This window comes from Lampris incognitus, unplaced genomic scaffold (assembly GCF_029633865.1).
Source record: "Lampris incognitus isolate fLamInc1 unplaced genomic scaffold, fLamInc1.hap2 scaffold_214, whole genome shotgun sequence".
NCBI classification, from domain to species: domain Eukaryota; kingdom Metazoa; phylum Chordata; class Actinopteri; order Lampriformes; family Lampridae; genus Lampris; species Lampris incognitus.
In genome coordinates, this window is record NW_026611172.1 from 77542 (window position 1) to 94255 (window position 16714).

The following is a 16714-nucleotide window of genomic DNA, read 5'->3' on the forward strand; positions in this document are numbered from 1 at the left end:
CAAGCATCCTGAGCTAGACAACACTGACTGGCTCCTGCAGTTTCACTATCTCGTGGACATAACTGGCCATCTGAACCAGCTCAATGTGAAAATGCAAGGTATTGGAAATACAATCTCATCCCTTCAACAAGCAGTGTTTGCATTTGAAAGCAAGCTGGAAGTCTTTCTCAGGGACATTGAAACAGGTCGTCTTCTGCACTTTGAAAGACTGCAACAATTTAGAGATGCATGCTTAGCAAGTGACTCCACTCAACATCTGGATCTCCAGCAGCTAGCTGGCTTTACGTTCAATCTCCTGCAGTCATTCAAAGCACGTTTTGGAGAATTTCGTGCGCGCACTGGTCTTTTCAAGTTCATCACTCATCCACATGAGTGTGCAGTGGACAAAATCGACCTGACATGCATCCCCGGGGTCTCTATCGGAGACTTTGAGCTGGAAGTTGCTGACCTGAAGGCATCAGACATGTGGATGAGTAAGTTCAAGTCACTTAATGGAGAGTTGGAAAGTCTTGCGCGACAGCGAGCAGAGCTGGCGAGGGAACACAAGTGGACAGAAATTAAAAATCTTCAACCTGAAGACCAGCTGATTCTTAAAACTTGGAACGAGCTTCCTGTGACATACCACACAATGCAGCGTGTGAGTATTGCCGTATTGACCATGTTTGGCTCTACATATGCATGTGAACAGTCTTTCTCGCATATGAGGAACATTAAGACCAACCTACGCTCACGTTTAACTGATGGAAGCCTCAACGCCTGCATGAAGCTCAACCTCACCACGTATGAACCAGACTACAAGGCCATCAGCAAAACCATGCAGCACCAGAAGTCGCATTAAAAGTAAGACATATTTAATTTATTATACGTTAAAAATACTATATGGCTCTCAATGAAATATATTTAGAAATATTTGGCTTTTATGGCTCTCCCAGTCAAAAAGGTTCCCGACCCCTGCCCTACTTATTTGTTTATTCATTTATTTTCCGGCCTTGCTGTCTGCGGAGGTATACGCTAGGTGTCATCTGCGCATGCGCCGATCCACTGAGGCGGTGATGGAGAGCAGTCTGCTTCCGCCGAGACAGGTCATAGATCCGCTTCGAGACACCGTTGAGGATATCGCGACAGACGTCTACAAATGTAATGAAACGAACAGGAAAGTATTTTAAAAAGTTTTGTTGTTGTTCTGCGTCAGTCTGTGCCGTTGGCGACCATTTAAAGGAAAAACTACAGAGTGTTAATTCACGTTAGTTGACCTTGAAAGGAATGTGACTCTGGGCAGCTCGCTGACGTGTTAGCTAACGGGAGCGTTGACGGTCGTGTTCGCTGCTCTCTAAGCCCTCCTAAGTCGAATGAGTTGGTCTTAAAAGTTCCACATTTAACCTCGAATAATTTAATTTACATTCATTTACCCGTTTTGAGTGGCCTGTGAAGAAGTTAGGTGGTCAAGTTTCTTCACCCTAACGTGAGATTACTGCCGCGTGTTAGCCTAACGCATTCAAAATGGCGACGACCTTCAAACCTTGGGTCGACCTGGTCGAAGCTTTTAAATATGAGCAAAATTGACAATATTGCAATCGCAATCACTGTCTGTAATACCTTTATTGCATATAGTAATTGCGTGAGCTTCGCAGAGATCTAGTGCGGACACAGAGTTAGAAAATGTGACATTTGAGTTTCAAACATGTATTGGAGTTGGTCTGAAGTAGATATGGAGAGATTAGACAAGGGGTGCCTTGCTGTTTTTCCTCTTCAAAATGCTGTACATTGCCATCTCTGATCTATTCAATTATTGCTTCTCACACAGAAGTATTGAAAATGCAAGACTGGGAGGAAGAGGTAAGTGAAATATGCTGGAAGTTTCCAATTTGAATGAGACAAGTGAAACCGCCAGCGCCTTTTTATTTACAGGAAGTCACCAGTGAAGCCACAAGCCACACTCCTACTTTTGGTGGTGAGTATATTTCTTTGGGCGTTATTGTGACAACTGCTTTGGAAGAACGTTTCAGTGATCTTTTGAGTCATTTGTTAAAATTTAAGAGAAGTATTTTCGGTAACACTTTAGTATGGGGAACATAGTCACCATTAATTAGGTGCTTATTAGCATGCACATTAGCAACATAATGGCTCTTAATTGGTCATCATTACGTACTCATTAATGCCGTATTCTGCATGGCCTTATCATAAAACCAGTAAGCCATTAACTATGAGTTTTCCCTCTATAACCTCAGAATTATTGCTTATTAGTAGTACCATCTCAATATGCTTTGCTTAGTATGGACTTTATAAGGTGGTAGTACCACAAGAAGAGTTATTCTCCCTTACTAACACTTAATGAATATGGTCTGTTCTTACATAACAAAACACAAAACTACAAGTGTTAATAGTGTTAAATTACTCTAAATTAAGTTTCTGTTACTTAGAATATGTTCCCCATACTAAAGTGTTACCGTATTTTCTTCTAGCACCTTGTAAAACATCTTCATGGAACAGTAAAGGATTCTGGACCAAGAGTAGTAGGATAATGTTCACTTATTTTAGCTGAAAATGTTGTGTAGTTGAAAATGAGTTGGATTTGTATCCCTATGAAATCAAGGAGACTCCTGGAACAGTGGAAGTGAGGACTTTGGCAGTGTTAATATTGGAAGAGGGTAATTCCGATATGTTAAAACCTGAGCCCAATTTCCCCATCGTTTGTGGTCTAATCAATAATGGGGACAGATGTTTGGAATTGGTCCAGAATTGAACGAGAAAACTTCAGTCTGCAGCTGCGAAACAGCTGCAATGTTATCCTTAAGGGGCAGTTGGCACTTGTCAGATTACGTCCACTAAAATGGCTTGTATTTTGCTACTGACAGGCTCAGATTAAGTGTCTGACAATACAACAGAAAGGATATCCAAAGGAATTGAATCAAGTGCAACTGGACTTGGTATATATCCGTGAAGACGTTTCGCCTCTCATCCAAGAGGCTTCATCAGTTCGTGCCTTTCTGACTAGACCAAGCTAGTCTGACTGGCTGGTGATGAAACTCAATATATTTATCCTCTTTGGAGTCGTTATCAGAGCTATTGATGTCCATGGCTCTATGTGTTCCGTTGTTTAGCCACGCCCATCATTATCAGAGCTATTGATGTCCATGGCTCTTTGTGATCCGATGTTAAGCAGCGACGGTCGTTGGGCCCAAGAACATCGGATCAAAAAGAGCCATGCACGTCAATAGCTCTGATAACGACGGGCGTGGGTAAACATCGGAACACAAAGAGCCATAGACATCAGCAGCTCTGATAACGACTCCAAAGAGGATAAATATCTGAGTTTCCTCACCAGCCAGTCAGACTAGCTTGGTCTAGTCAGAAAGGCACGAACTGATGAAGCCTCTTGGATGAGAGGCGAAATGTCTTCACGGGTATACACCAACTCCAGTTGCACTTGATTCAACTCCTTTGGATAACCATGACCTGGATGAATGAGAACATTCACAGACATACAGAAAGGATACCTACAGACCCTCTTTTTTTGGACATTTACATTGCAGCCCATTTTGCCGTTGCTACCTGAAGCGTTGTAGCTCGATACTTGACCATTCCAAAAAATTGTCCTTATTAGTCATTTAGACCCCAAATGATGGGAAAATAGGGCCCAAGTTTAAAATACCAGGATAAACCTTGAGTATAATCCTTGGAAACATTTCCCAAATGTTAATTTTTTTTGCTGTCATCTGCAGGCCGTGGAGGGAGAGGGGGAGGAGAATCCAAGACTTCATTTGCTTCAGGTATTAAGACATCAAATGTTGTGTAATGCTAACTTCCTAAGCGTGACAAATCTTGAGTTCACCATGTTTGTCTTATGTGAGATTGAATCTGTCATCAAGTGCTGACGAAGTCACTCAGGTGAGTGATGAAACATTTTCCCACTAAACTTGGTGTCCAGATGAACTGATTAGACTTTTCTGGGCACTCTGAATGAGAGCAGCAAGGTGAAATCTCACATAAGATCAGTATGATCATTTCACCCGATTGGGTTGGCTCAAAAGGATTACTTTATGCATAATGGGCGCTAGCCCTAGCGCAACAAAAGTAGCTATTTCACCAAAAATCAAACAGCAGTAAGTCATCTTAACCTTATTTAATGTTCTTAACTGTCTTGTACAGGGAGTAATGAAGATGAGAATGGTAAGTGAGCAGCAGCACAGTTGAGTAGGAGGATCGGAGGCACTTTCAATACTGCAGGTGGTGGACATGCGGTGCCTGAATCCTACCTGCCTCTGACTCCTTGGCCTCATCTTCTGTAATTTAGATGTCGGATCCTGGAACAGTGGACGAGGACAAGGCATGAGAGGAAGAGGTGGCAGAGGTGAGACCGGCTATGACTGTTGTACTTGATATACTGTGAGAAACAATTCTTGTATTTAATCGTAGAAAAACTCTTTCATGAGCTTGTTACTGCCTACCAAGTGTGAGCAAGTCTTATCTGTTAAGGCTCTGACAACCTTATCATGGTTTTGAGTTACCCTTTGTTTGTAGCGCTGGAATATTTTAAAGCTGGTTTAAGATGGAATGTCATATGACTAATTTTGAATAACGATGTATTCCTTATGTTTAAATATTGCATGATATTTTGAATCAAGTGCTAAGTTTTCTAAGACATGCTAGGGCTGTCACGATCATGAAGTTTTAGTTTGAATAATGATAAATTGCTTGCAGTTAATTTCTCTGTTTATTCAAAAACGGGGGGTGGGGGGGGGGTTCGGTCCATCAAAGTATTTTTATGTGCATTATTTTGAAAAGATGGATGGAAAGAAAAAAATTCACAAGTTCCTCAGTATTGCAAGAAAGTTTTTACATTTAATTGAGGTGGGTTTTTTCCCCCTTTGGTCAATATTAATGTTTCCACCAGGGGGCGGCAGAGAGTTTAAGTGTGGTGGTGGCTTCAGAAGAGGTAAAGTTGCTTGCCATTGTAAGGGGACGACTGGTTTATTGTATTAGCACGCACCTTATTTAATATTGCGGTATTTTTTTTTACTCCTTCATGGAATTTGGAGGAGCTGCCTTTTATTTCACAGGAGATGGAAGGAATGAAAGTGGAGCTTGCGGTTTCTCTCAGCCTTCTAGAGGTTTGTTATTAATTGAAATGGTGAACTTGATGGTTTCATAGGCTGTAAATGAATGTATTCCCTTCATTCAAACAAACTCAGGTGTTTTGGTTTCTGTGGAACAGGTGGTGGCCGTGGAAGAAGGGTAGGCCAAGGTAAGTTGATTCCACACCCTGTTACCATTGTGTAAAGTATAACATTTCCTTCAGTATTAAAGAATATCACTTTGTAATGTTGTATAAAATTAGCACCCTTGGATTTAAGTGAAAGCACAAAGTTGGTATAGTGAGTTTAAGACGGGTGCACTCAAGAGGTGAGAGAACTCTGAAGTGAATTGATGCCTCATTGAAGCAATGTTAAAAGCCACACGCTTGAATTTCTTTATTTAAGGTTATAATTCCTGACTTAAGAATATACCTTGAAATAAAATGTCTCCAAATTGTTGTTCTGTTTGTACTGGACCCAAGACCTAAGCTTTTATTTTTTTCCTATGTCAATTGAATGCTGTTAACATCAGCTAACTGTAAAACAAGTTGACAAGTATTAAGACAACCTAATAACTTAAAATCTGTTAAAGGTGGTGGACAAGGTAGAAGAGGCAGATTTGGAGGTAATAGCCCTCATAAATTATTAAATGGATATTAAAAGCAGCCATGAGTGTTGTTTTCCCCTTCCTGGTAGGAATCCTGTCTGCTCCTACAGGTTACCATGGGAAAGATGAAGAGCGTTTGATGAAGGTTGTAGTATTCTTCATCATTTCTGCGCAGCTTAACTTGTGTTGAGGCCAGACATCATTGAAACACTTGGGCATCATTTTGAATTTTACACAGTGGGGCGGCATGGCTCAGCAGGTACAGTGAGTCGTACAGTAATCGGAAGGTGCCTGTGGCAGTCTGGGTTTCCCAGATCTGCAGGATGATTTCATACAGTCGCGTCTGAAGAGCTAGTCCTCCATACTTGTACAGTTCTGTAGGGATTCCATCGGGGCCAGCCGCTTTGTTTTTATGCATCTGAGCGATCGCTGTTTGAAGCTCCTTGGTGGAAGGAGGTGCAGACATCCATGGTTTTTGCGGCAGAGTAGGTAGTTCATGAAGGCAGTCCGGAGACGCTCATGATGGTTTGCAGAGGAGCTGGTGGAAGTGCTGTTTCCATCGTTGACTGCTGGCTACATCGTCCCTCAGAATTTTTACATTGTCCTCTGCTTTCATTGGTTTTGGTGCGGTCTTGATGGGCCCGTAGATGGCATGGATAGCAGAGAAGAAGCCGTGGAGGTGGTTCTGGTCTGCGTAGCCCTGGATCTCAAGGGCTTTACTTTGCCACCAAGCTTCCTCCATGGAGCGGAGTTGAGCTTGGGTGTTTGACTTCAGTTTCTTGTAGTGCTCTTCTTTCGTCTTGGAGGACCCAGAGTAGTAGGATAATGTTCACTTATTTTAGCTGAAAATGTTGTGTAGTTGAAAATGAGTTGAATTTGTATCCCTATGAAATCAAGGAGACTCCTGGAACAGTGGAAATGAGGACATTGGTAGTGTTAATATTAGAGGGTAATTCTGGTATGTTAAAACCTGAGCCCAATTTTCCTATCATTTGTGGTCTAATCAATAATGGCGACAGGTGTTTGGAATTGGTCCAGAATTGAGCGAGAACGCTTCAGTCTGCAGCTGCGAAACGGCTTCAGTGTTATCCTTAAGGCGCAGTTGGTGCTTGTCAGAGTACGTCCATTAAAATGGCTTGTATTTTGCTACTGACAGGCTCAGATTAAGTGTCTGACAACACTACAGAAAGGATACCTACAGACCCTATTTTTTTTTTACATTTACATTGCGGCCCATTTTGCCGTTGCTGCCTAAAGCGTTCTAGCTCGATACTTGACCATTCCAAAAAATTGTCCTTATTACTCATTTAGACCCCAAATGATGGGAAAATAGGGCCCAAGTTTAAAATACCAGGATAAACCTTGAGTATACAGCCGGGACGCAAACCCGTATCTCCCAGTCCGCAAGCGACAATGTTAACCAGTCGACTAAAGGGTTCGACCCGTTAGCCAAGGGCCAACGTGTCTACTGATTCATGTATGTTACAACATGTTTATTTGATCTAAATGAATACCCACTGATTGCACTGATTTTATTATTGCACTGTTTTTTATTTCCTAATAATAAAATTCGATTAATGGGCCGCTCTGGTGGCGGAGCGGAATAAACCGTCGTTCTTGCAGTCTGCTCGTCACGTGGCTGGGAGGTTGGTATCCCAGACTCGCCGTAACCGGTCACGGCCAGAGCGTCCACGGGGTCAGGCCTTCATTAGGCCACCCTTACCCGAGGGATAGTGGGTGTAGATCGGTGTACTGTTCGGGAACTCGTCGTTCTCCAGCGACCCCTCTGGCCCACCCGGGCACCTGTAGCCAAGCAACCGAAAGCATTCTCCCTACGCCTCCTTCGCGGCCTGAAGGTGATGCAATCCATGCGAGGCTTCAGCGTGTAAAATGGCGAAAGCGGCCGACACGAGTTTGAAGGAAGCTGGTGTTACAACTATCTCCTTCCTGTGGAAACGTGAGCCAGGGGAGTTATTCGACAAGTGTTCCGGCCATATGCCAATGGGTTAATCGGATGGGATAAGGGGAAAAACTAGAATTACATTTATAAAAATGTAAAAAAAAATTCGATTAATATGACTCAACACAAAAGTGTCCTTTTTCATTTAAATACAATATATATACAACACGTACTTCTCTAACAACAAAAGATGTCCTATTGTTTCACACATCACAACCAGGAAATGTAAGTTACACAACATTTATCTTTTAATTGCTAAATGAAGGCTATTTCTTTATCACAATAATAATAGTAAATAATATGAAAACAGTAATAAATATGATAGTAAATATGATAATAACATATTAACAGTAATATAATGACGTCAATAAAATAACTATTTAATAATAATATAATGTAATTAAAGTAGTTATAATCATATAGTCAATGTTTGTGATAAACAAAATATTGTAATGTTTACATACAGTACACAATGTGTCATTACTACCGTTGCTTAAGCCCATTAGACAGTACTGACACATGGCATGAGCAGCATTATTGATTAAGCTGATCAGTGATAAGTGACCGTCTTTATAGAGCAACAATAAAATATCTGCACGGGGACAGATAAACGTTGGGCACGTGAATATAACGGACTCCTTAAGACCATTTTAATGTCTTAATTACACTTCTTGTCTGTAACTTCCTGTCTGTTGTGTTTTGTCGGTGTGTATATAAACAACATGTTTGTGGGTGTTGGACTTTGTAACTCATTGCTCACCTCTGTTCTCCTGTAAAGCTTCTCCCTCTGGACAGAACAAGGAAGTCCCTCCCATTCAGTCTCCCAGGTGTTTTCAGAGAAAACGAAACCGTTGTCAGCTCTTTTCCGTCAGTGTGAGAGAGGCTGTCAGTAAAAATGCTGAGCAGCAGCAGCAGGGGTTGTTGCTGGACAGAGATCAGTTGTGTTGTTCAATCGTTCTGGACCTCCTCAACCAGCCAGTCACTCTTCAGTGTGGACACAGTTACTGTAGAGACTGTATAGAGAGCTGCTGGGACAAGGATGAAGAGAAGGGAGTGTACAGCTGTCCTCAGTGCAGACAGACCTTCAGCCCGAGGCCTGCCCTTGTGAAGAACACCATGCTGGCTCAGGTGAGACTGACAGGAAGAGAAAAGTCATTTGTAAGAGGCAGATGTGGCAGTTATTGTGCTGCTGGCAAAAGAAATACTCGTGGTCACATTTTAGTAGTTTGTAGCTTCAATCCATTGAAATGTAATATTATTATTGAGGTGTTGGACTAGCCTTCGGTTCTGTTACCCCAGGAGGACAATCCCAAATGAGGTTCTAGATCCTTGGGCTATTCTGTTGCTTTCATTCCTATCTCAACTCATTTTTACATATATTTTGAATATATGGTGGCCCAGTGGTTAGCACTGTTGCCTCACAACAAGACGGTCCTGCGTTCGAACCCCAGGCCTTCTCAGGTCCTCTCTGTGTGGACTTTGCATGTTCTCCCCATGTCTGTGTGGGTTTCCTCTGGGTGCTCCGGTTCCTCCCACCATCAAAAAGACATGCGTGTTAGGGTTCGTAGTCCTGTCTGTGCCCCTGAGCAAGGCGATGGAAAGAAGAACTGGAGTCGTCCATTGCTCCTATACAATAGGATGGGTTAAATGCAGACAACACATTCATTGTGAGAATACAATTCGTTGTAAGAATACAATGTCAAATAAAGTGGCTTTCATTTTGTTATTTTCATATATGTTCTCCACACTATTTTACTCCCATTCTTATATTACTGTTTTCCCATATCTTATTTATTACTGACATGTTTCTCTGTTTTGTTCCTCACTTCATTCTAACTTAACAACATCAACATTGTAGTGATGTTGATTTTCTTTCTTATCATTATTATCACCATAAGTAGTGATCGTAGCAGTAGTACATTTTCTCATGACCACAGCAGATAATTCCTTTAAGACAGGATTTTAATATTTCAGATTGTGGAGAATCTGAAGACAACAGGGAACCAGCAGGCCTCTCCCTCTGCAGATGTGTCCTACGCTGGCCCCACAGATGTGGCCTGTGATTTCTGCACAGGGACTCGACCTCACAAAGCCCTTATGACCTGTTCAGCGTGCCTGGCCTCCTACTGCTCCACTCACCTCCAGCCTCACTACACTGTTCCTGTGCTGAAGAAGCACAAGCTGGTCTCTGCCACGGCCCGACTGCAGGAGAAGATGTGCTCCAGGCATGACAAGCTGATGGAGGTGTACTGTCGTACAGACCAGCAGTGTATCTGCTATCTGTGCACCATGGATGAACATAAGGGCCACGATACAGTGTCGGCTGCAGCAGAAAGGGCTGAGATACAGGTAGGACCACCACAACTTGTTGATCACCAACAAACAAGAGGCAGTCCTGTGAGGTTACATGTAAAATAGGTTTGGTTTGTATATGGAAAACCTTCAGTTTCTCAACACAGAATATTCAGCACATCTAAAAGCCGAGGCTCCCTGTGTTACCTTAAAAACTGCTGACCGACACAGAAATGCCTCCCACTTTATTCTCCCTTTGCCCAGCTGCAATGTTTTGGTATGTTTTCTTCCAGAAACGGTTTGATGTTAGTCGCCAGAAAGCCCAGCAGAGAGAGAAGGAGATTAAGAAGCTGAGACAGGCTGTGGAGGATCTGAAGGTGAAGAAAATGGACTCAAGTGTATGCTGTTGTTTGTCTGGTAAAGTGACAAATGAGCATGTTGGCCTCTCTCCTAGCGAGGGTTGGCAGAGATGATGGATCAGATATATTCTGTTGGCTGAGGAGAGTCCCACCTTGAACTAAATGTTTGCACAAGGTGGGTTTTTTTTGTTTTGTTTTTTTTTTAAATTTATTTTCCAATTTTCAAGTTTTTTTGGAACAGGTATACAAGGCACACGAACAACAACAGCAAAAAAAAAGAAACCTGTAGGAACCCCCCCCCCTCCGCAAGGCTCAAAAAAAGAAAAGAAAAGAAACAAAAGGACTATGCAGGGATCTCTTATTCCAATTCCACATAATAACCATATTTTTGAAGACGATATAAAGTTGTACACATATATCTATAAGTATTGTCGTTACAACCAGGTAAATAAAAAGTACATTCAATAAAAGGGAAAACCTTCAATAAAGTCTATGAAAGGACTCCAGGTCAAAGTAAAGTTTTTGCGGGTTTTACATATTTTATATCGGAGCTTTTCTAAAGGTAGAAAGGACAGCACCTCCCTCAACCACTGCAAAAACGATGGAGCTTTATTCCACTTCCGGTTAAATAGGATCAGTCTGCGTGCTAGTAATGAGGCAAAGTTGCCACCTTACAGTTAGGGGGCGGTATGCCAAAGATGGCTGTGTGAAAATCAGGGGTTATGGTCTGTTTACAGATATGTGAGAATACATTGAATATCTGTCCCCAATAACTGTTGAGGGAGGGGCCATGCCCAGGACATGTGTCCCACCGAGGCTGGACTATGGCTGCACCTCGGACAGCCAGGGTATGTGGTGGGAAAGATTCTGGCAAGCTTGTCCCCCGAGTAGTGAAGACGGTGAAGCACCTTAAACTGAATGAAGCCATGTGGTATACACAATGAGGACGTATGTATACGAGTGAAGCTGTCCCGCCACGCCTCCTCAGAAAGCTCTACACCCAGCTCTCTCCCCCATGCAGTCTTTGTTTTGTCCCAGGATATCTGTTTCAATCCCTGGATCAGTGTGTAAATTATAGAGACCCGTTTTCCCCCAAAGGGATCCATCTCTAGAATAACATCTAATTGGCTCCTGGGTGGCAGATACGGAAATGAGGGGAACACTTTCTTGGCAAAACTACGGATTTGAAGGTGTCTAATAAAATGGGATGTGGGTATGTTATGGTCTTTGGTAAGTGTTTCAAATGAGGTGAATGTTCCGTCTTTAAATACATCCCAGAAAAACACCAGTCCATGTCTATGCCAATGTTGAAATGCCTTATCTAACACACATGACGAGAAGAACTGATTATTTGCTGCTGGGAAAAGACCGCTGGCAGGCTTTAATCCAAGATGCCTCCTAAACTGGAGCCCTATCCTAAGTGAAGCTTTAACCACCGGGTTTGTTATTTGTATGTTAGGATTATGTGGTATTGGAGAGGTGAATACCGCTAAAGGATTGGATAAGAGCTCCATGTGAACCCAATCTGTGCCCTGTTGATTCTCATATGTAAATGCCCAATGGGAAAGTTTTACAATGTTCGCAGCCCAGTAGTTGCACAAGGTGTTTTGCCACATGTTTTATCTTTCACCCTATCTCACCCTTTTTGTTTTATTGTCTTATTTTCAGCGGTTGAGTTTATTTGCTAAGGGATTTGTAACTATCTATTTAAATAAAGTGTGATACTAACACAGCTTAAAATGCATCAGAGGTGGAAGAAAGGACTGGAATAGAAGTTCATTTTAGTCACATGTACATTTAGGATCCATCTGGTCCTTCTTCTTAAATGAAATGCAGCTTCTTTACCAGGCAGGTGTTTGTATCTTTCTACTGACAGAGCTCTGCACAGACCGCAGTGGAGGACAGTGAGAGGATCTTCACTGAGCTGATGGCCTCCATTGAGAGGAGGCGCAGCGAGGTGAAGGAGCTCATCAGAGCCCAGGAGAAGACTGCAGTCAGTCAGGCTGAAGAGCTTCTCCTGCAGCTGCAGGAGGAGATGGAAGAGTGGAGGAGGAGCGATTCTGAGCTGGAGCAGCTGTCACACACTGACGACCACATCCATTTCCTTCAGGTGCTGTTTACTCCCCAGATTAATTATGACTTGTGGTGTTAAAATATTAGCAGTTGTTAGTTATTAGTAGTAGTATTGAGTAGAAGCAGAATACTTCACAACTGCTATGGTAAACATTGATTGACATGCTACAGTACCAGACGAGAGGAAAAAGATACATGTATTTATGTTAACATTAGTTTCCTGGAATATTAAATTATCTTTCCCTCACACACACACACACACACACACACACACACACACACACACACACACACACACACACAGAGTTAGTTTAGAGACCAGCATTTATTCTGACAGGCTGTTACATGACGAAGACTATCGGACATTCCCACACGTCACGTGTGGTGTCGGGCTTCACATAGGCTCACATTTAAAATGATATTCGGGGCGACGCTCAAAACGTTGGGGCTGAAGCCCCGGCAAGATGACCTGGCGACGCCGATGGTTGTGTGGGACTTTTATCTTTCATGAAATAATAGTGATTCTTGGTACAAACGTAACTCTTCTTCTGTTTCTTGTTGTTCTGTGGAGAGTTTCAGGAAAGATGGGGAAGGATTTGTAGTAAAGGTGATGAGCCACAATCTGTACTTGGTGTCCTAGTCAGCTCACTGACCCACACAGCCAGATGGAGAGGGTTTAGTGAGAGACGTGTTTGATGAGACGTCCTGTGTTGGAGACACACAATCTAACTACATCCTCTTTCTCTGTCTCTCTTTCTCTGTCTCTTTTCCTCTGTCTCTCTTCCTGTCTCTTCCTCTGTCTCTCTTCCTCTGTCTCTCTTTCTCTGTCTCTCTTTCTCTGTCTCTCTTCCTCTTTCTCTGTCTCTCTTCCTGTCTCTTCCTCTGTCTCTCTTCCTCTGTCTCTCTTCCTCTTTCTCTGTCTCTGTCTCTCTTCCTCTTTCTGTGTCTCTCTTCCTCTTTCTCTCTTTCTCTGTCTCTCTTTCTCTGTCTCTCTTCCTCTGTCTCTCTTCCTCTTTCTCTGTCTCTCTTCCTTTCTCTCTTCCTCTGTCTCTCTTTCTCTGTCTCTCTTTCTCTGTCCTCTTTCTCTCACTCCAGAAATTCAAGTCTCTGTCCCTCCCGGCTGGTTCTCTGGACTCACCGAGCATTGTTGTGCGTCCTCTGCGTTACTTCAGAGATGTGACTGATGCTGTGTCTGTCCTCAGAGACAAACTAGACCACATCATGACACACACATGGCCCAGGATTTCATCTGCAGGTAGCTGAAAGGAATATCGAGTATAGAGAAAAACACACACCAACACACAGAAAAACCTCCCTGTACACTTGCAGTCTCATCTAGTTTATAAACGTGTTGTATTTGTTGTGCTTTTCGTTGCAGCGTCTGCTGTAGATGTCTTACTGCCACCAGAACCAGAGACCAGAGAAGACTGTTTACTGTGTAAGCAAAACACTGCAACACACAAATACAACAATTATTAAGTAAATGACAGCAGGTTGACATTAATACTTCTGTTCTTTCAGATTGTCGTCCTCTCACGCTGGATGTGAACTCTGCCCATCAACGTGTCTCCCTGTCAGAGGACAACAGGAAGGTGACGTGGACACCACGAGACTTGAATTATCCTCCTCATTCAGACAGGTTTACTGACTATAGCCAAGTGCTGTGCAAGGAGGGCTTATCTGGACGCTGTTATTGGGAGGTGACATTAAGTGGTGGTGTTGGTATAGCAGTGTCATACAAAGACATCAAGAGATCATCAGGTGAATCAGAATTTGGTGATAATGACAAGTCCTGGAGGTTAATCTGCTTTGGGGGTCATTACTGGTTCACACACAATAGTGTAGAAACAAAGGTGTCAGGTCCTTCCTCCTCCAGAGTAGGAGTGTTCCTGGACCACGAGGCAGGTGTTTTGTCTTTCTACAGCGTCTCTGACACAACCACCCTCCTCCACAAAGTCAACACCACTTTCACTCAGCCTCTCTATCCTGGACTTGGAGTGTGGGATGATGGAGCGGTTGCAGAGGTGATGAAGGTCTGGTAGGGAAGATCTCGGTTACGTGTCAGGATTTGTTCTGCGTTTGAAACATATGATTGGAAATAGTTGACGAGTGGAAAGGGCAGAGCTGTCCTCAGAGGAAGACGTGTTTGGTGAACGGGTTTCTTTCACCACTTTCATTTCTTTGTGTGGTTTTCAAAAGAATCTCAGTTCTTATCCAGGGGGACCAAACGGGCGCTAAAAAGCAGCAGCTGATGGATGTGGTTTGATCAAAGTGAGAGTGAAGGAAGGTTAATTCAGCCCCACACACACAGACTGATAAATAAAGGCAGTTTTAAAGCTTTTTGTAGTCTTAGTAAAGATGCTGGTTGTTATGGAAGAGCGAGGCGAAGGAAATCAAACTAGTGATGATGGATATTGTAACTTCTTCATCCTGCAGCACATTGTGTAGTCAGGATGCTGTTTTCTTTTCATTCTTGTCAGATAACAGTGTGAAAATCACAACGTGTGAAAGGAGTACACGTTAAATGGATGTTGTTTAGCCACTCACAGCTTGTTTGTTGTTGCTCAGATCAGCAGAATGTGTTTCAGACAGACAGGGAGGTAAAAACATGGTGTGTAAACATCCAGATGGAAGATTGTGTGTGGCTGATGTTTAATAGATAGATGCTGAATGATAACATCCACATCAGAACAGCACAAACCTCGATGGATCAGATGAGGTGTTACAAGACTTCACCCTGCTATTAGTTTACCCCTTCTCTCTCTTCCTCTCTGGAATCCCCTTTAGCTTCACATGTAGAATTTACTGGACTCACCTTATGATTGTGTGTTGTAGAGAAATGTTTATCATATGTGCGACTTTAAGAATATACGAGTCAGCTTCCTGTTTATTGATGGTTTCTGTGTGGTGTTAAATAAAGTGGTGTTTTGTTCCTGATCACCTGTAAAGAAAAGCTATGTTTTATTCCGTGTGTGTGTGTCTGTGTGACAGAGAGAGAGACAGAAGTGGTTGTGTCTCACCTGTGTGCATCCATGTACATGTTGTGCAGGTGAACATGTGTGTAGGTTTGTATTAGTGGCTTCACTCATGTGTTAATATGTCCCAGTAACAGCAGCACGTCTCCCATGTATCCAGTACTGTGGACTGTACTTCCTTATTAAATGTACTTTAATTTCATGTGCTCACACCAGTAAAGACGCTGAATTAGAAAAGTTCCATTCGTGTTTTGTTGTTGTTGTTGTTGTTGTTTTGTCAAGTATGTGTGTATAAACAACACTTGTGTTGGTTATGGACTTCTTAACTCTGTCCCCTGCATGGATGTAATAGAGGAGAACTGGATACCGGGTCTAGAAATGGCGCCTGTTCACTCCTATGGTATTATTTATTTATTTATTGAAAGTGGTTCATTTATAAAACATAAGGGCGTACAAACCATGACAGTGAGCATCTCTCAACATACAAGACACCTGAGGTAAGACAGATAACTTCAATAAAATAAAATATGCAACATAAATGATAGAGAAAAAAAACATAATAGATAAAGCAAATCAAAGTTAATACGTCTGCACTTTTTCATAGTTGCTCTCGAGGTCCTCAGATGTTTCCAGATCTTAATTAGCTCTGAGGAGAGATTTTGCATGTTTTGTTTTTTTGTCCATTAGTCTCAAAGCTCTGAGGATGAGATGATTGTCCACAAGGTTCCTGGTGAAAACAGAAGAGAGGGGTTTTCACTTTCCTCCATTTGGATGTGTGGATGAAACATGTCACCAGGAGTAACACACACACACACACACACATTTAGGCACCAAGAATGTCCCTGTCATCCACCCCTTTCCTAAAAGCCCATATCCATACAGGTGCAGTGAGCACATGTGGCGTTTCCACTCTCTCCTCCACCCCACATAAACCCCAACAGTCCACAGACAGAGTCAGTCCAGTTTAAAGGTTGTATCAGCAGTCCTGGGCGTCTTGTAAACACGTCCCACTTTTTATAATGTTCAGCTAATATCTCCTCATGATCTGCTAGCTCCACATTCCCTACGTGCGCTGTACAAAGACAAGTCTGGTGGTTTTACGCAGCCCAGGCGCCATAAACTGCCCTCAAAACATGTGGGGCAGGTGGGCCTAGCTCCACATAACAACACCAAAACACTGTGTGGGGTCCCCCCCCCCCCAGATAATACTGAATGTAGGGGTGAGCTGCCTGTCTCTCCTGCATGTCTTGTTGCTGGGTCCTCAGGTAAAATATAAAATTATTTGAACATAAACACAAACGTAAACAAACACAACATCCAGCAGCTATCGCTGATACGACCTTTAACCTCAGTTACAACACAGTTTACAACAG

The 16714-nt window shown here is 42.7% G+C and overlaps 1 protein-coding gene across 1 annotated transcript; it reads left to right on the forward strand.

Annotated features, from left to right (window-relative positions):
- Positions 1-6691: 6691 nt before the first annotated feature.
- LOC130133020 (tripartite motif-containing protein 16-like) lies at positions 6692-15513 on the forward strand. Its single transcript, XM_056301904.1, has 8 exons — positions 6692-6799; positions 8438-8770; positions 9617-9991; positions 10228-10311; positions 12170-12403; positions 13462-13621; positions 13745-13804; positions 13888-15513. The coding sequence occupies exons 1-8, from the start codon at positions 6692-6694 to the stop codon at positions 14406-14408; spliced, it is 1875 nt and encodes a 624-aa protein (XP_056157879.1). The 3' UTR covers positions 14409-15513.
- The last annotated feature ends 1201 nt before the right edge of the window (positions 15514-16714 follow it).